The sequence below is a fragment of the Elaeis guineensis genome, chromosome 5, assembly GCF_000442705.2.
Source record: "Elaeis guineensis isolate ETL-2024a chromosome 5, EG11, whole genome shotgun sequence".
Classification (NCBI taxonomy): domain Eukaryota; kingdom Viridiplantae; phylum Streptophyta; class Magnoliopsida; order Arecales; family Arecaceae; genus Elaeis; species Elaeis guineensis.
In genome coordinates this window covers 784,031-808,587 of record NC_025997.2, presented here as the reverse complement: position 1 = coordinate 808,587, position 24,557 = coordinate 784,031, and the positions used below count along the sequence as shown (strand labels likewise).

General features: G+C 36.7%; 2 protein-coding genes across 23 annotated transcripts in view; one reads left to right on the top strand and one right to left on the bottom strand.

Moving 5' to 3' along the window:
- Positions 1–8,384, top strand: part of LOC105032594 (serine/threonine-protein kinase BSK3) — a 10,122-nt gene extending 1,738 nt beyond the window's left edge. Inside the window, exons 1-8 of one of the 21 annotated variants that reach the window (XM_073257058.1) lie at positions 1–232; positions 737–822; positions 1,124–1,242; positions 3,856–3,967; positions 7,247–7,315; positions 7,426–7,488; positions 7,571–7,841; positions 7,949–8,384. The exon at positions 1–232 is cut by the window's left edge and continues 1,734 nt beyond it. In XM_073257058.1, coding sequence (XP_073113159.1) covers positions 175–232; positions 737–822; positions 1,124–1,242; positions 3,856–3,967; positions 7,247–7,285 — 414 coding nt within the window. In that variant the 5' untranslated portion in view covers positions 1–174 and the 3' untranslated portion in view covers positions 7,286–7,315; positions 7,426–7,488; positions 7,571–7,841; positions 7,949–8,384. The other 20 variants (XM_073257056.1, XM_073257065.1, XM_073257064.1 and 17 more) reach the window with 20 other exon arrangements.
- On the bottom strand, positions 8,108–18,580 carry LOC105032596 (mitochondrial import inner membrane translocase subunit TIM10). 2 transcript variants are annotated; one of them, XM_010907078.4, is made up of 7 exons: positions 18,383–18,580; positions 18,204–18,273; positions 17,556–17,611; positions 17,178–17,230; positions 11,384–11,422; positions 10,943–11,012; positions 8,245–8,482 (listed from the first exon to the last, which is right to left on the bottom strand). In XM_010907078.4, the coding sequence occupies exons 3-7, from the start codon at positions 17,595–17,597 to the stop codon at positions 8,432–8,434; spliced, it is 255 nt and encodes an 84-aa protein (XP_010905380.1). In that variant the 5' UTR covers positions 17,598–17,611; positions 18,204–18,273; positions 18,383–18,580; the 3' UTR covers positions 8,245–8,431. The 2 variants fall into 2 exon arrangements, with proteins under 2 accessions (XP_010905378.1, XP_010905380.1); XM_010907076.3 differs by lacking the exon at positions 18,204–18,273 and having other exon boundaries at positions 8,108–8,482; positions 18,383–18,566.
- Between the last annotated feature and the right edge of the window lie 5,977 nt (positions 18,581–24,557).

The following is a 24,557-nucleotide window of genomic DNA, read 5'->3' as shown; positions in this document are numbered from 1 at the left end:
ACAATTTCGATTCATACAGAGTTCTCTTCGATCATCGCTGAGGTATTGGTGTGTCTTACTATTGGCTTCTCATAATGGTGCTGTGTTTGTTGCTATTTGCTGTTTTGCCATCGGGCATTTGATAGGAGGATAATTGCCGGCTGTCCTGTTCTGGCCCCATGAAGAACTGTAGAGATGGAAAGAGCTATGGTACCAACTTGGCCTTCCTTGCCTCTGGAGTACCTCAGGCCAGGTTAGATTGACATGGTTTTCGGTTGGCAAAGAAAAAAGGTTTTATGTTCTGTCACATCCATTGATTTGGATAAATGCAATCACTTTCATGCATTTTCTATGTCTAGGCACTTTATTATCTTAAACTCATTTGAGTACAGTATTTCTCGCACGTCTTTGATTGCCTAATTCAATGATGCATGTGGTCACCATGCTGTATGTTGAGAAGAAATGTTGATATTATAGAAAATGGCATCAGAAAGAATGTCATTTTCAACATCATGACTAAGGAGTATTTTATTGTTTTGAGCACTCCATTTCACATGGTTCTGTCCTCTTGAATCAGTAATAAGTTCCTTAGCTTGCATTGGAGCAGTAACAGAATTGCTAAAATCTCCATGCAACTAGTTTCATTATCCTTCTTGACTATTGAATTCAGTGGACTGTCTATTCTGCACAAAAAAGAGTTTCTATATTGTTCAAGTTTGGAAAGCATCATTCATTCCTTATTTGTTTGATTTGGCAGGAAGAGTGACAGCAGAGAGCATGGTATACAGCTTTGGAACTCTTTTGCTTGACCTTCTTAGGGGAAAGCATATTGCCCAAAGTCATGTGAGTTCTTTACTTCCCAAATCTATCTCAAGCTAAAGTTTGATAATAGCATTTTATAGAAGTAATTTACGCTTAATGGTTTGGAAGCTTTTGTTAGGTTTATGTCCATGCTGTTTTAATAAGCACATCACTAAAATCAATAACTTAAAAAAGCTATATACAGGCTTCTGAAGGATGAGAACTGGATTTTCCATGCATGTGGTCCCCTCCAATGGAACCATATTTCTGTAATTTCACTGACCATGTATACAGCAAAATCTTAACATGCTATACTGATATTTTTGCTGGTTGGAACTGCTAGCAGGTGGGGACTTTCAAATGGAATGAATCTGGTTGTAGAGAGAGTGATGGTGAATGCATTTCATTTGCTGTATCTAGAGTCCATTTTGCTGCCAGATGGATGCCCCTTTTAAAGTATTTGTAGGTAGACTTAAGGATATGCTAATGCTCACCACAAAGTAAATTGATATAATCTATTGGATGGTGATGATTTTGTTCTGCAAGTGCATGCCTTTTTGATGCTACTGATGTCATGATCCTATCATATGACTACTCATTCAATAAAAACTCTAATTAATAAAGCCATGACAAGGTAGAATGTTAAAAATGTTGTCCAGCTTCAAGGGACCGAGAAACAATTTCCATGTAAGATACTAATAGATTTTGACCTTACTGTGCAGATGGCAACTTGTCCCCAAAAGCATGGAGTATATCACCTTTCTGGGGCTTAGAAAGAACAATATCTCAAATCATGCGCACAAATGATTCAAGGCACATTAACTAATAATTGATGATGTACAAAAGCGGCCTTGCGTGGATCAACAGTTAGAACTGCTCGCTGTAGTGAATGGCTTCAGTGCTTGACATGTTGATTTTGAACTGAAACCTCTCTTTCGGCCATTAATCTAATGGATTTGCTTAGATGTCACTCTGTGTGGCACCAATAATAGAAATACAGAAATCCCATCTCTCTCTCTCTCTATTTATTTTTAAGTTAGTATTTGGTGCACAGAAGGAGCCCTTTATGCGTGACCTCCAGATACTACATGATGCTGTGTGACATGCATGTTTATGTGACACCTAATAAATAGACATGCATCAGGATAGTCTAAAATATACTGTATATATGAGCATGCATCCATACTGGACATGCATATTTGTTTGTGGAAGTCAAATATCCACCTCTGTTTGTCAGTTTAGGCTGTTTGTTTTGCTGCAAAGATATATATACATTAATTTGACCATCAACTTTGTGATGCTCAAGAAACTTTCCCTTTTTAGCTGCACCAAAGGAACCTGCATGACCTTCTGTATTCTCTTAGAAAGGTGGTGTAAGGAAATCTTTTTAGGCTTATGTTGAAGTAAAAGTGTGACTGCTGCTTGCTAAGATAATCCTGGTCAACCAACAGTGCATCCTTTCCGAGAGAGCTGCTTAAATTTAGCATCCTTTTCCTAGGCTTCATGATGCATGGATAAATGCACCTGTTGTGGAGGGTTATGCACAATTTTTCCTGTTACCTATCGGTTGATGTTTTCAATATCACTGTTGTAATTCCTCTGTGAGTGGAGACAAACAGAACTCTAGTGAATATGTTGTTTGAGATAAATTATATTCAAGGTCTGGATCTGAGAGCAGGGGTGCTGACAGACTTTCTATATTTCCAAAATGATTTCCACAAAGCAAACTTTCTCTGGTTGTTTCTTTGAGAGCTTTCTCTACGCCCACTTCAGCCTCCATTCCTTTTCTTTTTCTTTTTTATTTTGATCTATCTGTTTCATTCAGGGCATGCAAAAGCTATTATCTGTTCTTGGTATTTTGTGCTTCGAAGTAGAGAAGGGTAGATGTGGAGTTAAATTGTTTTATTATTTTATATTGAATAATGGAGCATAAAAGCACCTCACACCATTGTCAAGGTATAAGGGGTGGCATTTGTGTTTAGAAAGTGCATGTGCGTCAAAGTCAGTGGGCTTATCTTTTAGGTTTTTTATTAAGCTATTTATGGTAGGTTTCTGTAGGCTAGCCTACAATGCACGAAGGATAATTGTCATTGGCTGTCTCTACCTTTTGATTTTTATTGATGGATAAGTAGAAGAATCCTTGTTTTTTACATTGCTTGTGCTTTATCCATTTGTATGTGGAAAAGCAGTTGTCCCATTGCAATTTGTATTTTCAACAGTAAAAGTACAAAGTGAGATCTCTTCGCCGCAGGCACTTGACCTCATACATGGTAAGAAGTTTCTGATCTTAGAGGGGCATTCCTTGAATGCCAATGGAACTGGGTTAGTGCGGTTAGCTTCTCACTGTTGGCTTATGAGAGGCCAAATATGAAGTCACCGATAACTGCTCTTACATCTCTTTAGAAAGATTCAGAGGTAGGACTTTCTATGTAGAACTTGCTTTGGAATTTAAAAGGATCTGTTTGCTGCTGTGTGAATTGAATGTGTTCTCTTCCGTATCCATTCTAAAGTTTTCAGTGCACACTATTTAGTACCTTAATATAGAGATATGCAGTTATCCCTGTACTGTTAAGGATCTCCTTGCTGCCACACAAATTGAATTGATTGAATTACTTCCTTCTGTATTTGTAAAAGTTTTCTTGCACATAGTCTAGCAGTTAGCACCTGAAACTAGAAATCATGCAGTTATCCTGTTCTTCTTCCCTAAGATCTTCATGGTCATTGCTTCCAATATTGCTGGAATGAACCTTTATTTCCTTGTCATTAAATTTCACTTTAGATTGCATGATCCTTGTTTGTTTCTTGTGGTTATAGATTTGTAGTAGTATATATGGGATGCTCTGTTTATTTACAAGTGCAATTTTCTGTACAATTTTCTAATTGTAGATATTGTCATTAATTTCCTGTATAAACTCCACTCACTTTTCTGTTCAGAATTGGGAGGTAACATTAGTTTTTGTTTTATTTTACTGTTCTAATTCTTGATGAAGGGTGCATGATACCAATTCAATTTTACTTAGCAGCTACCCTCATATACTTGTGGATATTTCACATTGTCCTGCAACCTCAATGCAGATGCTCTCTGTATCTCCCCCTGGGGAAGATTGTGCCAGTTTGGACCTTAACTGCTAGACATGAAATATTAGAGAAGTTTGGATATGAGGATTGTGAGGGAGTTGCCAATGAGGTTTAAAAATCTTCAGCTCCTTTTATCACTTTCTCTAGATAGTTTTGACTAGTAGTTGCTTCTTTATTTCTATTTCACGAGGTACCTGAATAGATTTATCTTGGAGGTTGTTCTAGACTCTCTTTTATCTCTATCATATGGTTACCCTCCCGATTTTTCCTTATATATTCTTTTAGTGTAACTTTTGATAGGTGAAAAATAGTAATTTAGTGCACATAGCTATGTATGCAGAGTAGGGGTGCAATTGAGTCGAGTCTAGTAGCTAGAGGCTTGAGCTTGATTCGATTCAAAATATTTGAACTCAAAACTCAACTTGAGATCAATCGAGCCTTAGTATTCCAATCTTGAGCTCGACTCCATAAAAAAAAAATAATACTCGAGATGGACTCGACTTGACTTGAATATAAATTGAGCCATACTTGAACTCGACTTTGAGCCTAAATTCGAATCTTAACCTACTCATAATATATATATATATATATATATATATATTATAAATAAAATAATAATATTATTAAAATATATATAAACTTGAATAGGTTGAAAATTCTTCGAGGTAAGTATCTTGTTACTTGAGTTCAATTCAAAAAAATTATTTGAGCTACTCGAGCTCAATAGTAGATGAGTCTAGTTGAGCTTAGATTTGAGTCGAGCTCGAGTAGCTCGTGAGCAGCTCAACTCATTTTCACCCGTAATGTAGAGTAAGAAACTGTTTATCATTAAAATATCAACAAACAAAAGTTACATGATTAAAACTAAGGTGAAACTGAACGCTGAAATTTTTAGAGTTCGTTTAGTGAAGACTTGCCTTGCATTAGTTATAATGTGGATCCTTCATAGATTTGTTTATCACTTGCAAATGCATCTTGTGAAGATGAAACAAGAGGAATTAAAGTCTTGCTAGGTAGTAGAGCTTTTGTCTGTAGAGCTTTGGATAGTAGAGTTGTTTGCTATTTGATAACTATATTTCTAAAGTGCTATGAAATTTCAATATCTGTTTGGTTACTAAACTAAAAAAATGCTTTTAGTATCAAGAAATAATAATAGAGGATATTACGTAGAGTTTTTAATTGTCTAACTATTGTACTATCAAAAACTATAATCACAAAATATTCTTAATTTGTAAATTATTTGTTTAACACTGAATCTAAATAATATTTTTCAGCTTTTAGAGGAACTAGAAAGTCAATTCAGAATTTTTACCAAATGTCCCAAAATCACCCAAAAGAGCTTTTTGATGACCCTCCAAAAACAACACCAAACAGGGCCTAAATCTTTTATTTCATCTAAATCAGTCAATAAATATTGCAACCATAATATTAGGGGCTTGATCATATGGGCAAATCTTAAAAATCTCTCAGATTTGTAGAAGTATCATATATTTAAGAAAAGCTATCTTGTTCTTGAGTTTCTTAGAATCAAACTCCCAAACTCCCAAATCTGAATTACCATTTTTAATCTTACAAAAATATTTTGTGAAGGTTAGAATTACCATCCAAGAGTACATTTCCCTTTTTTTTAATTAAAACCAAAATTAAAAATGACCCAAAATTTATCCTATTTGGCCAAATGTACGTGAAGGAATGAAGATATTGGTACACCGGACTGACAATTAAACACAATAATCATGCATGATTTAAGGGAAAACTGTTCAGACCTATACAAATGAATTGAAATTGGTTAGTTTTGGCAATAATTAAGATAAAAAAACTGAAAGTAAATTTTGAGGGCCTGTTTTGCCTTGGTTTCAGCTGAAATTTCAAACATTCATCATATATATATTTTTTTAAAAAAATCACTAGAAAGCGACAAGCTTACTACAAAAACAAAAGTTTGGCTTTTAGCATGTGGCCCATTGATCCATCAAAGAATGTGTAAATTTTGTCCAGTCAAGCATAGTGGGCTTTCAACTTTCATTATACAACTATTATGCACATGTGCATTTGCTCACGTAAAAGAAAATGCACATAAGGCAGGTGCACACTTGACATAGTGCATACACATGTATGTGCATATGCCATACACGCACACATACACAGAGAGAGAGAGAGAGAGAGATGAATTGGACTACACTTGGATGGATCTCCACTTAGATCTAATTTGGTTTAGGTTAGAAGATGAGGGTTCCACATCAATGATCCAATCCATTAGATGTGTTCTACCATCTTTAAATTGCTTACATTCCAAAAGTCATATAATTCGGAGACACCTAGCCTATGCATGAAGTAATTAAAAAATAGATGGTTTAAATAATACTAAATTATATATGTTTTTTTTGATCATTTGATGCATAGGTTAGAGGTCGCCATATCTCATGATTTTTGGTATATAAGCAATTTAAAGATGGTAAATCACATCAATGATTCGGATCATTGATGTAGGACCTTCATTGTCTCATGTAGACCTGACCTAATTCGAGTGGAGATCCACTTGAGTGTAGCAAAATCCAGCTTTCTCCATCTTTATATATGTATGTATATGTGTGTGTTTGTGCATGCAGAAGTGTGTATATGCATATCCACATACTATATACATACGTATATTCCCACATACATATATAGTATAATATGTGTGCGTGTGCGCGTGCATATTCCCTTGATCTTTTAACATTTTCCTACTACTACTTTTTCAACAAACTTGTGGAAGATTGTGAAAGAATTTAAATTATAGACCAACAACAAGAACCTTTCATTGAAAAATTATCCCATGTATGATATGTCAATTTTTAATTGCTTTCAACTACATGATACATTTATCATCAAAGATGTAAAAGTTAATCTAAAACTTTAGAAATCATGAACTCAAACAAGGGTCAGGAATGGAGATGGAAGAGATGTTTGGTATAACAATAAAAGTAACTTGTGCCATACTCCTGTTGAGGCCTTAATGGAGAGAAGAATTGTAGATTAGGGAAATATCAAATAGCATTTGCATGCTTGCTCCTGCTTTTCATCTGTTTGCCATTTGTTAAGGCTGACCTGCTACTATCCACTAGTCACTAATTTGTCATCTGCTTGAAAGCTAATACTACCTGCCGGTGGCACTAGCTTTTCTCTAATTTGTTGTCTGATTGAAAGCTAATATTTTCTTTTGCAAAGGATGCTGGAATTTCATTATTGTTCCTCGCTTGTCTGCAATAATCACTTACCTTTCATATCTAATTCCAGCTAAATTGATTATTGGGATCACGTGGATTTTGTAATTTCTTGAATGACAATAAAATCTCATTAGCCACCTTTTTCCTATATGTTCATGATACCATTATAATTCCTCTGGCAGCTTCTTTCCATGTCTGGACCAGCCAAATGCAGGAGATGAACTCCAAGAAACATGGAGACTGCTTTTCAGGTTAAAGATTTCAGGATAACAGTAGATTACCAATCACAGGTTTATACAATCAGCCCATAACCTGCACGTAGTTACACTAATGACATTGATTTATGCATGTAATATAGAAGATCTGTTATTTGGTCGTTCTTTCTAGCGGCGAATATTGCTAGAGTGGCAATTTCATAGCTCCGGTAATTCTAGCTTAAACCTAGCCTCTCAGCTCCCGGTAACAAGTGGATTGTGATGTACAATGCATGAATTTTTTATTTGCAGCTGAGTTTTGTTGCATTAGATTTGTACAAATGGTATCTCATAGCTTTACGCGGGTGTGAGAGCTTTTGTAATGAACGGGAGATCCATCAAGTTCGAATAGGAGGCCTCACAATTTGCTTTGATAAATGATATGCCGCAAGATTAGGACTAGAACCACCGGCAGTCTTCAAGCAGCTGTCATTACCATATTGAAGCAGCTGCCCTCAGTCTGGGCGCGGGCATTGATGCCCAAAGATGCTGCTGTTTTGGATGCTGAAAAGAATAAAAGAATGTATAGCTTTATTGCGTTTTTTCCAAGTATTCTTCATTTCTTTGGTTGCCGTTAATCTGCCTCAGCAGGTTTTTGCAACATTTGACTTATTTTTCTAACGAGTGCAGGTGCCATATCGTGGATGACAATGAATCGGTTGTTAGAAATTCACTTGTCAAAGAGATTGTTGAAGAGATGCGGCATTTCACACCACATGGTTTGCTAGCTGGGCCATTTCATACGACCGAAAATAATATGCAATTCAATAGGATTTAACAGACTCCGGATTGGATATCATGCAAGCTGTCTTTGGATGAATTAACCTGGAGCCATGTTGACCTTCATGACAAGATTTTCTAGCAATGATCAGCTATGGGCTCCCTCTTGGGCCGTGCTGACAATACATGGGACGGACAAACCTGTATTGAAGGCAAAATTGTAATATGGTTCTTCTCAAATTCCATCCGATTACGAGAGGATACTCGCCTAGGCAAAATATTTCAACCAAATATTTTCTGGCTACTTCAATTCATTTGAAAATACAAAGTATCTGTTAAACTTCAACCAACAGCAATCCGAGTGTCTGCCATCAATTAATGACTGCTGTTATATCACACCGGAGGCCTGTTGGAACCAAGCAACTGTCCAATCAAATTTGTCACCTGAAACAATTATAAGGATAACAGCTTATGAAGTGTAGCACCTTTATAACAAAAGCAACTCATTATTTGAAAGAGAACTTCTTTGTGTACACTGCTTGGGACGTAAATTTGACATGAAACACATTCTGATTGAATTATGTAGCTATCATTTTTTAACGTATTTAATATTTATAATTTTATTTTTTTATTTAAAATTATGAATGACGAAAATTTTTTTTTTCAAAAAAAATTATGATTTTTTATACATAAAAATTTTTTAATGATAAAAATATTTTTTTCTTTTATGATATTATACATGAAAATTTTTTAATGACAAAATATTTTTTTTTTTATGATATTTTATAAAAAAATTATTACATCCTATGCAAAAAATTATAATTTCAATGTAGAATGTCATAATATCGGCACAGGATGTTATAATTTTTTCGAAAGAAAAAATATTTTCATCATTTAAAATTTTAAATAAAAAAATAAAATTACGGATATTAAATACGTGTGGGAAAGCAATGGTTACATAGCTCAATAGGACAAAACGATGCACTCCACATCAGATTTTTTACACCGCAGACAATGTACAAAAAATTTTTCTTATTTGGAAATAGAATCGTATGACAAACCAAACGGCTCAGAAAATCATGCGGTCAGGCAAACAGACTCATTTAGCAATAGTATTCAACTATGAAAAAGAAATAAAAAAAAAATTATAATGTTCAATGAATTGCAACAATGTACAACCTATACTAGATCAAAAAATAAGTTTTGACATAGATTCTATTTGTCAACTTCCCCCCCCCTCCTCCTGCAATCTATACCATGTCATCTCTCTTTCCAAACCCTAACCGCACTTACACTCCTTCCTAAGATTTCATGATTGCTTTTTTTAATTTAAGAGATATTTAACTTCCCAAAAAATAATATTTTTATTTGCCATATTTATATTGTTGTTGAAAGTATGTTATATCTTCAACTCTTATTTTTGTTTCATGTTATATTAAGTACCGAAATTTATTTTTATATTTTTTTATTTGTTTAATTTGTTTGTAAAAAAAATTATAGATTTAGATAGTCATGGGATAAGTATGGGGATTTCAATTAGAGGATGGTACTACAAGAGCTAACTCAACCCATAATTGTTTTGTTGCCATCCCTACCTAATGGACCCCTAATAGGTTTAGATAGTGTTTGTCAAACCATCTCCAATTGGCCAATTCAAGATATGTCAAACTGTATCAACGGTCAACTAGCACAATTCCATCATCAAAAATGGCACATCGATGAGAAGGAAGAAAAAAGAGAGGAAAAAGAAAAGGAAAATTTGAAGAGACTATCGAAGACTTGTCGAGGTCATTAAAAGACCGTTGAGATCTTTAGAGCTCTGTTTTCCTTCATAGAGATGAAAATAAAGAGAGAGAGAGAGAGAGACAGAGAGGAGAGAGGAACAAAAGTGGACAGGAATACCAGTGATGGTCACTAGAGGGTTGCAGAGGCTTCTGGAGGATGGAAACTTCCTCTCCATCATCTAACGAGTCAAAATATGGGTGACTACCCCTATTTCGATCGCGATAAAATTTTTTTATCGCAATCCACAATGAAATCGACAATAGACAATTGCCCCTATTTCAACCACCCTCCCAAGCCTCCATGGCCCTCTGACAGCCACTATTAACATCCCCATCCGCTTCCCCTCCTTCCATTCCTCTCTCCCTCCCTCTATCTCTCTTTGGTTCTCCATTTTTTTGCTTACTTTGCCGTATCGGTTCCAGCACAGTATGGGACGTACAGAACGATATCATTGGCCAACCGACACAGAGAACCTTGGGTTGGATAAGAGAAATCCAACTTGTATGGCATATTGGGACTAGATCGAGTTCAAGTCAAAGAACTAGACCTTCATAGTGAAGTGACCCAATTCCAAATCAGCCTTATACAACAATTGCCCCTACTTCATGTCAACAAACATTTGTGCAATAGGTTAAACCGAAAAAAGAAAAAAAAGACAGGCTAGTGCACAAGACTCCCACCGCTACAAGACTTAAGAGAAGATCAAATGTTGCCAAGGTTGTTTATATGTTTCGAACCCATGATACCCATGCCACAAGCAACCATACCATTGCCAAGGTTCACCCTATATATTTGTGCAATAGGTAACAATATTAATTATACTAAAACAAAAAGCATCTGAAGAAAATCTGAAAATGAATTCCAAGATAGTAAGAAATTTGATGCTTGGGCAACAAGTTTCAAGCACTTGTAGATGAGGGTGCTTACAATGAATTTTAGTCAAAACTATCAAATATATGATTGTCAAAATAATATGCTTCGAGTTTTCACTGTGCCTTTCCCATTTATTTTATTTAAAATTGAAAAACACAAGCATTAAACACCAGTTTAACAACTAAAGCTATATACATCTCAATACAATATCAACCTCGAGATTTGAAGTATATTGTGATAACTTGCCTGCCAATATTTTGAAACACAGCGATCAATACAACTGTTCTCACCCATGTTAAGCTCAGATTCCTTATACCTGGAAAAAGATAAAATGGAAAACATTCTTGAGTTGTTTAATCTTCTATATTAAAACAACCAAAAAGTTCCCCTTTGATCAGTCCATCCCAACTATGAGCAATTGGACTCCACTTGCACCATGTACAAGATTAGAAGTACTTTTCAAGATATGTTGTGAACACACCAGTCATGCATATTCATGTGGATGGACTGAGTAGGGGCACACATCCATAGTTAAACGCAAAAGCACGTCTAGTTCTCATGTCAAAAGATAAACACATATTGCTCCACTGTTGTGCACCAAAAGTTAGATGAATGAAAAATTCCAATTTTCAAGAGCACCAAACAAGCATTAAGAGTCTAGGAAAGGGGCAATCATATTCAACATACCTTTTTTCAATACATTTGTCAAAACATGTTGCAGTAAGCCTGTTACCAAAAAGATAGAGAGAGACAAAGGAATCAATAAATTTTTTCACAACTAAAAACCTGCTTATGATTTCTTTTACATCTTTCTAAACAACAAAACGGCAATCTCTAATACACCCAAATTTGTTAAGCTTGCTAACATAGAAACCTGAACAAATTCTTTTAACTTTGCAATATAGTCTCACATGTCAGAGGCACTAGTAATAATTAATAACTATATGCATTAAAGCTGCTGGATATAAGCGACAAAAAAAAAAATTTAATTCTGGTGTAAGCTGCAGCTGAAACCTTTTATAATAGCTTTATAAAGTAATAGGGTTAAAAAGAAAAAGGCATCCAACAATAAAAATGGTTAAAATCATAGACTTGTTAAATAAACCAAGGATTTTAAGGTAGGCATGTGGTGTCTATGCTTCCAGCTGCTTCAATGGCTTTCAAGATAGCCTGGTTTAATGGCATCCAGGTTCAATTTGTCCTCCACAATTTGTCTAGCAATTTGGCTTTTTATAAAACTTGGAAACACGGGAAACGAAATTGTCTCCCATATATTTTTTAACTTCCTAAATTACAGGTAGATAACACTGACTGCTGCTTTTTTTTTTTTTTTGGGTATCATTCACAACAACAAAGTTTCCATATGGCAATCTAGGTGCAATCACTAAAAAAAGGAAAATAAGCAAAAGGAAAAAGAAAAAAAAATTGAGATGATACAACTTGCCAACATCCTTTAGATATATAGCACTAGAACTTGTCATGTGTGACATTCGTAATTAATTCAAGAATAGGGTGTGTATGATGGATTCATGCTACCTTATCACCTGGTTGTATGCTTTGCCATGTGGCCATACAAAGCCAAAGCAGCAAAAGACTATACAGCACATCAGCTTTACTCTTGACGCAAATAATACATTTATTCTGTTTTTTCTGTTATTTGACTCTAAATAAGTGCTCATGGTTGAAATGGCGGCTTCATCCCAAGCTCTCACATTATATAAGCACAACCCACCACTTATGGGGTCCATTACAAACAATTCCAAGACTAAACATTAAGTACCAGAACATCATATATAGCTGGTAGAGATAAAGACTCATCTGAAAAACTATAAAGTTAAAACCAAAGAAATAGATGAGCACCGCTGCACACTCCACCAACTGGCATTCATAAGCTCTGTTTGCCAAAATTCTCTATCCAAAGGCCTACTAAATTAGCACTTTTTAGCTCTATCCCGATGTACCTCTTGGCAAATACGATTGTGCCGAGTTCCTATCTCAGAGGACTAGAGCAGCGGATACGAAACTTCTTGTGAGATTCCGGACATGACAGGTGTGGGATCCACCTACTGTCCTAGGAGGCAGTCTGCCAACCTGTGAGGGATGGTTGTCTGAAGATTCGATCCCTATTGGTCATGAGGGAGGCCATGATTGCTAGACATGCTATCAAATTCCTTATCCAGCTGATTGCTTTTGGAGCAGGGTGATGAGGGCTCGATATGAAATGTGGAGCTAGTGGTCTCAGATCCAGACCGCCCGAGGTTGCTCCTTTCTTTGGAAGGAGATTTGTACTCGTGGGCCTGCTGTTTTGACACAGCTCAGATGACTGATTGGGAAGGAGACTTCGATGGTTGTAAGCCAGGATACTTGGATCTCCAGCCTACAACTCTCCAAGTGACCGACCTACATTAGCAGCAAGGTGGATGATCATTTGCATATCTGCGACCTGGTCAATGCCGATGTTGGAGTTGGAGAGTATAGAAGATCACCAACTTATTTGGTGGTCCACTTGTTGATTGGATCTTTACCACTCCGATTCTAATTCACTATAGCCAAAATTTAAGGGTGTAGGGACGATCTTGTTGTCCTAGGATTTTCTTGAGAGATCTGTCTGAGATGTGTAGGCCAACGATGGATAGAAAGATTGAGATTGCTTGAATTTGGAGAGCGCTCATCCACCCCAGAGTGCGACTCTTTCGATGGAAGCTTGCATGGGACTGGCTTCCAACGTGGGAGTTGCCAATTCCATGTCCAATTTACAAACTGAAGGATGAGTCGATGGAGCATGCCATCCTGTGTTGTCCGAGGGCAAGGTTGATTTGAAGGACGGACGATCAGCCTTGGAAGACAACCAGAGGCCATTGGCTAGAGTCCTTTCTGAACACGATCTATCAGAGTATTGCTGACAGAATGACCTCCACTTGGAGGGGCAGGATGGTCTACACTGCCCACCAGATCTAGCTTTCTAGAAACAGCCTGATCTTCGAGGATGAGATGGTTTCTATATACCGGATGCTGGAGAAAGCTATCTGCTTGACTACGGAGTACAATCATTTCGATGCTACTAGACCGTCTCTTGATGCGTCCATTCTTCGAGACTCATGTTGCCCCTGCAGTGACCCAGAAGATTATTTTCATTCTCTGAGAGCCCCCTCTTTTAGAATTTGTCAAGGTGAACTTTGATGGCAGTGTCAGAAATGGGAGAGGTGGTACGGGATTTGTCATCCACGATTTGAATGCCATGTTGTTGGCGGTTAGGGGCTCCCAGCTCTTCGAGCCTTCAATCTTGGGAGCTGAGCTTCATACCGCCTGGATGGCTATTATTTTTGCCAAGCAAGAGTTGTGAACAGAGAGAATTTTCACAGAGGAAGACTCTACTACCATCATTGGATGGGTCCGTAACAGCACGAGATAGCTGGACGCTCATCCATTTCTCTCTGACATCTGGATTGCTCTTCACCTCTCTGATGCGATTGTGGTATGACATATCTACCGAGATGCAAACAGCGCAGTAGATTGGATCGTGTCATATGTAGCGAAGCACTTCGAAGATTGGACTTGTTGATAGGGCGAGAGCTATATCAGTCGACCCTGTGGGATCTTTTATACTCTGATTTTCTGGGCCGATATCACACCAGAGTGATGTGGCCGCCCGCATGTACTACAAAAAAAAACCACTTTAACTAATAATTAAACCCAACGGCCAGAAACTCTCAAAAACTCCTTAAGTAGCTCAAACTATTCCTATGAAGGAACTTCAAAAACATGATGTTTAATTTAATGACAACTTATAGATGTCTGATCATTTGAAGAGTAAGATTCTTACAAAAGGTCAAAACCCATCCAAGATCATAATTAACATGTCAATAATTCAATCTATCCAAACACTAATCTGAAACCATACCAAGCAGTCCTCTTCTTGAAAGCAAAATCAACAATTCCATAAGAAACACTTCTTTATAACAAGGTACTAAAGCAAGAATTAGATAGAATCCTTGTCATTTAACATGCACAAATTGTTCTGTAAGCTCTCAGAAACTGTACTGGCTGGCCCTCATTAGATGAGAATTTCACAGATTTTACCATGCCTACTTAATTTTTGGTTAATCTCCAAATTATACCCCTTGCCCTTGATAAACAAACACCAATAACAATGAATCGAGGACAGAACAACATTCTATTCTTTACCACCTGATCTTTGGATGCCAACCAATACATCTTCTCATGATATACATCTTCACATAACTGTATGTTTACAATGTATAAGGATCAAAAACACAAAGGACTTTGTTACATTTATTAAATAAGTACTTATTTTTCACCTCCTCTAAAATCAATTTTCTTGTGTCCTTAAAGTACACTCTACCTACAAAATTACTTCCCACAAAAACAAATTTTAGACCAAAACCATCAGCTTTGTAATCTTGTGAGCCATTGACTCCATGAAATCCTGCTCCATATGGCTGATTTTCCTCCTCCAGATGCATGTGCCAAACTTCACAGCACTCATAAACCCCAATCAATTCACGTTTTCTTTTGTTTATCAACTCAAGCTTACACAGGAAGCACCCATATATAACTTAAATTACTCCAACAGGGATATCAAAGATGGAATATGGCAAGTAAAACACAATATCTAATCATCCTTGCGAAGGTGACTTTTCCTTCCAAACCAGAATCCTGTCCAAGTATCAGCTTTCCTTGAGGCTGAGGTTAAAGAAAGCCAGATGTACAACAAAATGGTAACATGATTCTGTTAAATGTTATCCTTTTCAGTCATCCAGAGTTTACACAAGAAACCCTCGCCACCAAAAGCAAGCTCATAAGAACAGTAGTATCATGATTCTTCAGAAATGACATTTTGTCAATCACATCATTAAAAAATAACTATAATTTAGTCATCAGCTAAGTACTAGTTATTGATGCTTCAGTTAATCCAAATAGCACATATCTTTTCAATGTGCCTATCTTCTTGAGCATCCTACCCTATGCTTCAATGACATAAAATGAAGAGGTCAGATCAAAATCCCTTGCTTGAGCTTGTAGTTAATTCTGAAAGCCAAATGGTGTCCCACTTACAGAAATTAAATTCAGAAAAAAAAACAGAAGCTTAAAAAACAGAAAAGAAAAGGCTCATCCAACATATAGATTGTAAATACGAACACATAAATTTAGCGTCGTGACAAGGAGCAGAAATAGAAAAAAGGGAAGTTAGAATGGTATGGCAGCCTAACTAGATGCAACAAAATAAGAAACAAATCAAGAACACATAAGAAACAAACTCGTGCTGCTGCCAGTCAGAGATAGAAAATAATAGACAGAATACTCCATTATATCAACATTCAAATTATTATTCCAACTTTCATAATTTTTTATCATTGTCAATCAAGGCGCTGTTTGATTCATGAATAACCTCGGATAAACCTTTAAAAAATCCGCTGATTCAGTTTTATCAAGCCAAATGAACTTTTTGGCACTACATTAAAGCAGGACAAAAAAAAAAAAGGAAAACACCTGAATAAAACTATATAACCAAAATGGTTTGAGGAAATCGATTCAGGCATATTCATCTTCATTCCCTATTTTTTCCCACAACTATTCCATTTGTTCAAAATAACATGGATAAAACCATAATGGAACCAAACAGGGGTCTAAATAGTAAAATTTCAGCATTTTCACTAACATCAAGATATATAGGTTTTAGCTTTTAAACCATAACTAAGGCACAAACTGCTAACTTGATAAACCCTTATTATTATTTATTTTCAAACATGCGCATTATAAGGTTTATTTATTGAAAAGCTAAAAGGTCATGAATGTGCAGAACAGAGACATGTGAAGCTTCATTATGCTAGAATCAGCTTGCTCCCAAGCCAAGCATTTGCATGCTTGCTTAAGTTGTATGGAGTGGTCAGCCTTCCTGCCAGAATGGCTCTAGAAGCTTCTATGAAACTTGCCTTATCCCACTGACCCTCCTTAAAAGCTGGTTTCAGAAGACCCATTCACAGAAGAAAGGTTGATGATCAAGTCCCCCTTCATGACCGTAGATTCAAGTGAACTGACTCCATCGCAGATCATTAACTTATATGCTCAAGTTGAATTTCTTCATTCAACTCATTTAAATAGTTCTTTTCTTGCAAGGCCTTAATTGACTATAGCAAAATTGTCTGGCAAACATTTTAAGTGCATTTCATTTGGGCAAGATTTTGACACTTAAAACATATGCTTAGACTAACTTATGAAATTGCAATGGTGCATCTTGTCTAACCACAAAATAGCCATATTATGCCTTGTCATGAGACTCATGTCAAGTCCACTAAGATTATCTACAGTCTTTGATGACTGAAGAAAAGAAAAGAAAAGAGGAGGCCAAGACTCAAAAAAGCAAAACAAAAAGGATGAAGAAGCAAAAAAATGACAAAACATACAGGAAGCCACAAGGATATATAGCAACTGCATAATCCATATTTTTAAGGCCAATTACCTGTTAAAGAGATCTACCCGGTATTCCATCTCTTTCTCCGCCATTCCAAATATCTGCTTTGTTAAGGGTAAAAGGTCAATATAACCCACCAGATAAAATAATACATTTCACCAATCAAGGAAAAAAATTCCATATGGGTTGCACATCATTAAAAGTTGATGAATAGAAAACACATCCAAATCAAGCGGTTATTTTAGTCATCAATCTCAAAATTTTTAAAAAACCATGAAATTCTACAGAAACACAGTCAGAGATTGCTACACTAAAATGCCAAGCTTTATGGATAGAAAAATTATTAGACAATCTTTTTTATAAGAAAAATGATTTATTTAAATGTTTTGGCCATACAAATTATGTGTGCAAAAAATGAGAACTTACCTGCTCTTTCTCGATATTTGTGGGGGCATTGGTAGCTGCCATTTTATATCCTTGTGCTGCATGATCCAAAAAACAAAAAAGAAGAAAAGGAGAGAGAGATTATCACCCAGCAAGCACTACAACAATGAAAGCCAGGTACTATGGAACGAAAAATAACAGAATACAATGAGATGCCAAGAATGGATAACTACCAGATGATCAAGAAAATCAAAAGAGGGTACTACAACATGAAAAAATTTCCCAAAAAAGAAGATGGTTCCAGTAACTAGAATGATAAAGTCATTCATACATTCAAAAAGAAATTGGAAAGAGCGAAAACAAGGAGATAGTAGGGAAACAGTGCGACCTGAGCGATCAAGCAAACCAAAAGAGCGGTATCACACCATTAAAAAAACAAAAACATCTAAGAAAAGGTGATAACCAGAACAAGATTGAAGAACGCTCACCCTTGGAATTCAATTAGAAATCTAAAACAAAGAAAACTTAAATAAGAAAATTGCGAGAAGAAAGCATCACATGAGCGATCAAGAAAACCAAGCGGGAAGTTTAACAATGTAAAAGATCCCCAGGGGGAAAAAAACCGAGATGAGAAAAACAAGATCAAGAGGGAATTCAGCAAGAAATTCGAAAACGAAAGAACTGCCAAACCTATTTGAACCGAATCAATCTAATTTCTTCCCAAAAGTTCGCATCCTGGGGAAAATATCTGCTTCAAATCCTACCAAAAAGAACGTCCTGAAGGGTTTCTCCTTCCTTACTTCCGATCGATCGACCAGGGGAAAAAAATATAAAAAACTCAGGAAAAGAAACAAATATCAAAGAAATACCAGGCGACGGGTGGTTCTTGGCTCCCAAGGGAGGCGCAGTCGCGATGGAGCAGAAGAGAGATCACCACCGCCGCACGAAGATGCAGCGAAGCAAGAAGCTTGCAACGGGCAGACGATAACTATAAAACTTGGGAGGGTCTTTTTCTAGGGTTTATTTATTTATAAAAGGAAGCGGTGTCGCCGCGGCGGATTCCAACTCCAAGAGGGCGTTGCATCTGCCTGGGAGTAACTCGGTTGGATGGGGTCGCCGCGGCTCTCCATGACCCAATGTCCTGCGCAGAAGCATACGGGTCTCGGTTTCTGATCACCGCTGGCCCAACCCAACCCTATGGTTGGCTTGACTCCTGTTCTGCAGGTTGGCTTGGGTTATAACTGGGCCATCAGTCGGGTCGATCCTTTAATTTTACCGTTGTTATTATTATGCATGCAAAACCTTTTCGCATCGTTATCTACAAATGCATCCGCAAATCGTACAACAATCCCTTGTGCTAACCTTCCGTTACCCCATCGATCGGTGGTTCCTCGGGAACTAAACCATAGATGGCAAACGTCCGGCTATTCTAAACCAGGGATCCACAAACACTAAATCCTTCATCTTTTTCACACGAATTAAAATCCTTTTCCATCGCTACCGCCTGTTTGGTATGAAAAATGGATTGAAAGAATAATAGATGGAGGAAGAAGAGAATGGATGGAGGAGGAAGAGGATGGAGGAGCGAAGGATGATTCTCTCCTCTGTTTGGTGAAAGAATGATGGATGGATAAAAATGATTCTTCTCTACTTAATATAAGATGCTATTTGGTAGGGGGTGATATTTCATATCATCCAAGTGATATGAGTTAGGTGATGTGATCATCTGATTTGGTATTACAAAATTTCATCCAGTAATAAAGGATTCGATGATAAATTCGGTGATAGCATCACTACACAATACAATGATGCTATCACCACATATACCCCAGTACATGTGCTGAAATTATTTTGAGATAAAAATATTTTCAGTAATTAAATTGGGAAGAAAATAAAAATCCACCTCATCTTTTTTTATAGATGTCTACTACTAGATGTATTTTTTATTTTAATTAACAGATTTAGTTAAATAATATGGATACTTTTTATTTATTTATTAAATATCTATTTTATTTTTATAGGTAGATATGGTTAATTGGCATGGATGGATCATCCTAAATCCTTCATGCTTTTCTATGGACAGCCCTGATATTGATGGTCAAAATTAGCTGAGCCTAGTCAAACTTGATTATGTATAATATTATCATAATATCATTTTAATAGATTTATCAAAATAAATATCTATAGTAACAAATAAATAAATAAATAATATTATTATTACTACTGCTACATATTTTTATGAGGAGTTATAAATGAAGAATATTTAATCAAGCTGTAAAATAATTATTATGTACTAATGTATAAGGCTATTTATAGATTTTATACATTATTACTATCACTATTTGGTAGTATACCAAACACAATGAAATTTTATTTCTAGTGATATTCTAGTGATATACTAAACACGATGATTATATATCACCTCAGTATTTGCATATCATCCCAGTATTCATATCATTCTAGTGATCACATCACTTCAATGATTACATCACTAGTGATATACCAAATAGCACCTAAAAAGAATGAAAGAAAAGATGAATGATATTTATATGATATTTTTACTAGACTATCTTTTTGATTAAAAAATTACTATTATCAATTTATAACACTTATTTATATTAAAGAAGTAAATAATATATAAACTTATAATCATTATAAATCTATAATTATATCAAAATTATATAAATATAATTTTAATTTAATTTAATTTAATAATAATTTTATAGATTAATTATTATTGAATTAATTATATATATTAATTATATAAATAATTAATTAATTTATAATTTAATTTAAATAGTTAAATAATATTATATAAATAGTTAACTAAAAAATAGTAAATAAAGATAGAAAAATAAAATATAATTTTAATTATTTAATTATAATTATTAAATTTATATATAAAATTAAAATAATTAATAATAAAATTTAATAATATATATAAATATATATATAATATAAATTAAAAAATAAAAAAAAAATATTATAGTTTTGTCAAAAAAAATTAATGAAAAATAATTTTGACAATGCAAAAATCCATCTATCAATGCTTCATCCATCCTTGCATCCTTCCAATTTGGAAACATGCAAATTGGTGAGACGAGATGGATGGATAATCTCTCCTTTTTCATCCATCTTTCCTATAACTTTTTAAATCAAATAGTGAATGAAGGCCATCCATCCTTCCAACCTCATCCATCCATCCTCTTATGATCTCTACCAAATACAGGATTAGAGTTTGTCATCAAACTCCCTCCTTATCACCGTCACGAGCATCATCGATTCTCCTGCTACACATTGATAACCCTAACTATCCTGTCGGAAGCTGCTTCACTAGGGTTGGAAGTGGGCTCGGGTCGAGCTGGATTTGAGTCAGGCTTCGGGCTCGGTTTGAAACTATTCAGACTGGGCTCGGGCCAAAAAATATGATCCATTTTACTTTCAGGCCAGGCTCGGGCAGACCTTTGGCCTGGCCCGGGCTTGAGCCTGAATATCAACCCAAAGTTTGGCCCGGCCCTGACCCAAGCCATCATTCTATTAATTAGAACCAATCGGTCCCTACTCCTGGAGTTCTTGAGGGAGAGTATGAGTCCGATTTTCTCGTTCGTCAGAGAATAGAGGGGAATGAGATGAGCATGGCATTCGAGAACCAGGTGTTCAACCGACGGTTGGGACTGGGCAGCAGGCGGATGGGGTGCACCCTCATCACTGGCTTCCTTGACAGTGGCAAGCCACCCTCCTTCGCCACCTCCTCCACCATCGCGGTGACCTCCACCTCGCTGTCCTCGTTAGACGTCGACTCCCTCCTCCTCGACTCCGCCCACCTCAACTCTATCTTTAACCTCTCCACTGTCTCCCTCACCCATGATACGCTCTCTGACCACCATGTATATTCTCCCAGATTTGCCCTTCTCGATGACCATCCCCAAGCCCTAGTCTCCCCTCCACCTTCCTCCCCTCTCGCATCTCTCGTCCAATCCTCCTAGCCTCCCTCCACCACCGAGGCCATCTTCGCTCTCTGTGCCGTCGTCGATGATGAAGCCCACCTCCTCGCCATGGAGACTAGCCAAGACGTCATTATCGATCTCTCCCGCATCAAGGTATTCCAGTTTGTCACCTATTCTTTTCTTTCCTTTAAGGTTTTGGCTGTACGGACACGGTTGGGGGACGGAGGAAACATGGAAGAGGGCTGGAGGGGGGTCGATGCAGTCAGGCTCGGGTTGGCCCAATCGGGCTCGGGCTTGACTTGGGTCTGGGCTTGGATCGGGCTCGGGCTCTTTTTTTTCCAAAATAATCGGACCTAAGCCCGGCCCGAAGCTCGAAAGATTTTCTCAGGTCGGGCTCGGATAGGGATATAGGCCGGCCCAATTCCAGTCTTATGCCTCACCAAAAGAAATTATAAAACGGGTGGTTGGCGGTATGCACAGTCAGATGGCACGTGCAATATAGGATATAATTTCTCTCACAAGAAGCTCTTTATCAACTACTCTGCTTTCACTCACTTTCCATTGCTGATTTTAGCCTCTCCGACAATTGCAAGGACATCACTGCCATCCTTATCCTTGTTTGTGTCACTCCAAGACCATAGCCCCTAGAAATTTATCTCCCCTACTTTTGACCACTTGATGCAATCAAGGATCACCATATCTAGTGGCTATCTGAAGGTTGATCGTGAAAATATTCATGTAATGAAAAATCGCCAAAGTTCAAAAAGGAAAGTATGGCTATATCAAGAGCTATAATTGAACATAGTTAAAGAGCAATTATTTGAGACTCATACTAAGTTAAGATGGTGGAATAGGATATGCTCTGAAGATCTCTAGCCCCACTAATAATAAGAACTTCAGAAAAATGCAAGCCAGCATTTTACTCATAGGTATCCATTAAACTTAAATTTTAAAATTTATTTCCAATTACATTAGAAAAAACAATTCAACATATGTCGGTCAAAAAACAAAAAAATTTAATTGGAATCAATGTACTAAAAATTCTTATATGAAGTCACTTCATGGTGTCCAGCATCAAATTATCTTTCTCATGCATCTTGAATCATCCAAAATAGGTGCTGAGTAAGCAAGTTATGAACAATATATCGAAGATGTGTCAATGCTTACAAACTTTTAGAAACTGATGCGAATAGTCATTTACGGTCCACAATTTGCCAAATAATTTCTCCTTTATTTTGTTCCCGTGTCTTTATCTTTTTTCAAGAACCTCATGTTAGATGAGAATCTAGTAGAATTAAGAATCAATCTTTTTTATTATTTATTTAATATTTATCTCTTTTTTTAAAAAAAATTATAAATAGCTCTTAATTGTACTCTTTTAATATTAAGTAATGATCAATAAAACTTTTGAAGTTGTTTTATAATCTCTTGCTCGCTGTGAGATTTTGATCCCATGAGAGGCAACTAGTGCATATACGAAGGATTCTTCATAGAGATTGAAAGTACGATTGTCCTTGCTTGCATCACAATTGAGTAGCCTTCCTCACTTGCCTCCCTCCTAGATAGATCGAACAATCCCTGGCTTCCCACATCCCATAAAGCAAAACCACGTTGTTTGTCATAGATGCCTTTAATTTCCCCTTTATGAAAGCCTGGATCATGACCCATTTATGCCGATGACATCGATTGCTTGGGTTCCCAGTGGATCTGTGGATCCAAGCATGCATGGGTGCATGATTGAATGCCCAACACCCAAATACAAGTTTGCGTTCCAACATTTTCTACAGGCGGGAGGAAGGGCTCTTTATCAAGAAGGTGTTTGGTTGGAGGAAGTGGAGGTCTGAAATCAGAATTGGAATGGATGACTCCCATTCCAATCGTTTGATTGGAAGGAAAGGAATGGAAATGGCTCTATGGATTCAAATTTTCATTCCGATTTCAGATCATTTCGATTTCGATTTCGATTCCTTTCACGAATCAAACGCTTCGGAGGATTTGACCATTCCTATTCTGATTCCAGACCATTCCGATTCCGATTCTAAACCATTCCGATTCTGATTTCTATTCTGATTTTGTTTATGAATCAAATACCTCTTGAGTGCAGGAAGGGAAGGGGACGAACAACCATTGTTGGTTCGCGTGCGGATCACACCCAGGCCCGAAAAAAGAAGTACATGGATTGTTTTATTATCGTGGGGGCCTTCTCTTCTCCTTGGGGAGAAATTATGTTTTGAACATCTATTTTGTTTTCTTTTCGCTTCAATTATCTCATCTTGATCTACTCTTTTTCTTGCAACGTAGTAACAATTAATTGCAACCTCAACGTTGTATGTGTACCTGGGGAACATGAACCAAGAGGAAAGATGAGAGCTAATTAATGAGGCTTGATTCATCCTCTTTTGATGGATGCTGGCTGATTCATTCAACTTGGTTTTTGTTATAGTTATTGCAAGTTGGTAGGGAAGTTACTCTCCTTTTTGCACTTAATTACCTGTGGCAGTGGATTGGATAAGAAATAGGAGATTGTTTCCTTTCTTATTTAGAGCTATGTGGTATATTGTATATGCTTGTTCTGAGTTGGTACGAAGAAGTTCAAATGGTTGCCGGAGGGGTTTGAGAATAGGGTCGCCAGCTGTTAAGTGAAACTCTATATGTGGGCGTTTGGAGAATCCGGTCCATCAGATGATGGGGGATATTCATGGGACATTTCAAGCGGAAAATGATAATGGAGGGGATTCAGCGGGGTGCCAATGGTGGTCCTTTGGTTCAGGTGGAACTAAGAATCGGGTCCAAGTACATCAAAAAAAAAAAAAAAGAAGGGAACCAAGTCCAAGGAGGATTCTTGGGCACCATCACAAAGAGGAAGAACAAAAGAAAACATAGAACATTCTTAACAGTAGCAGGGAGTCGATGCTTGGAAGTTCCTGACTTATATCACGCATAAGGGGCCCCTATAATGCTTTCCTCTTTCAGCTTCTCATCCTCCTATCATCAATCATCTTCTGCCCTATATAACTTCATCCAGCACTCCAAAATAGAGAAAAACAAACCAAGGCAATAATCAAAAAGATCCCCTATTAAAATCTATTTAAATTGC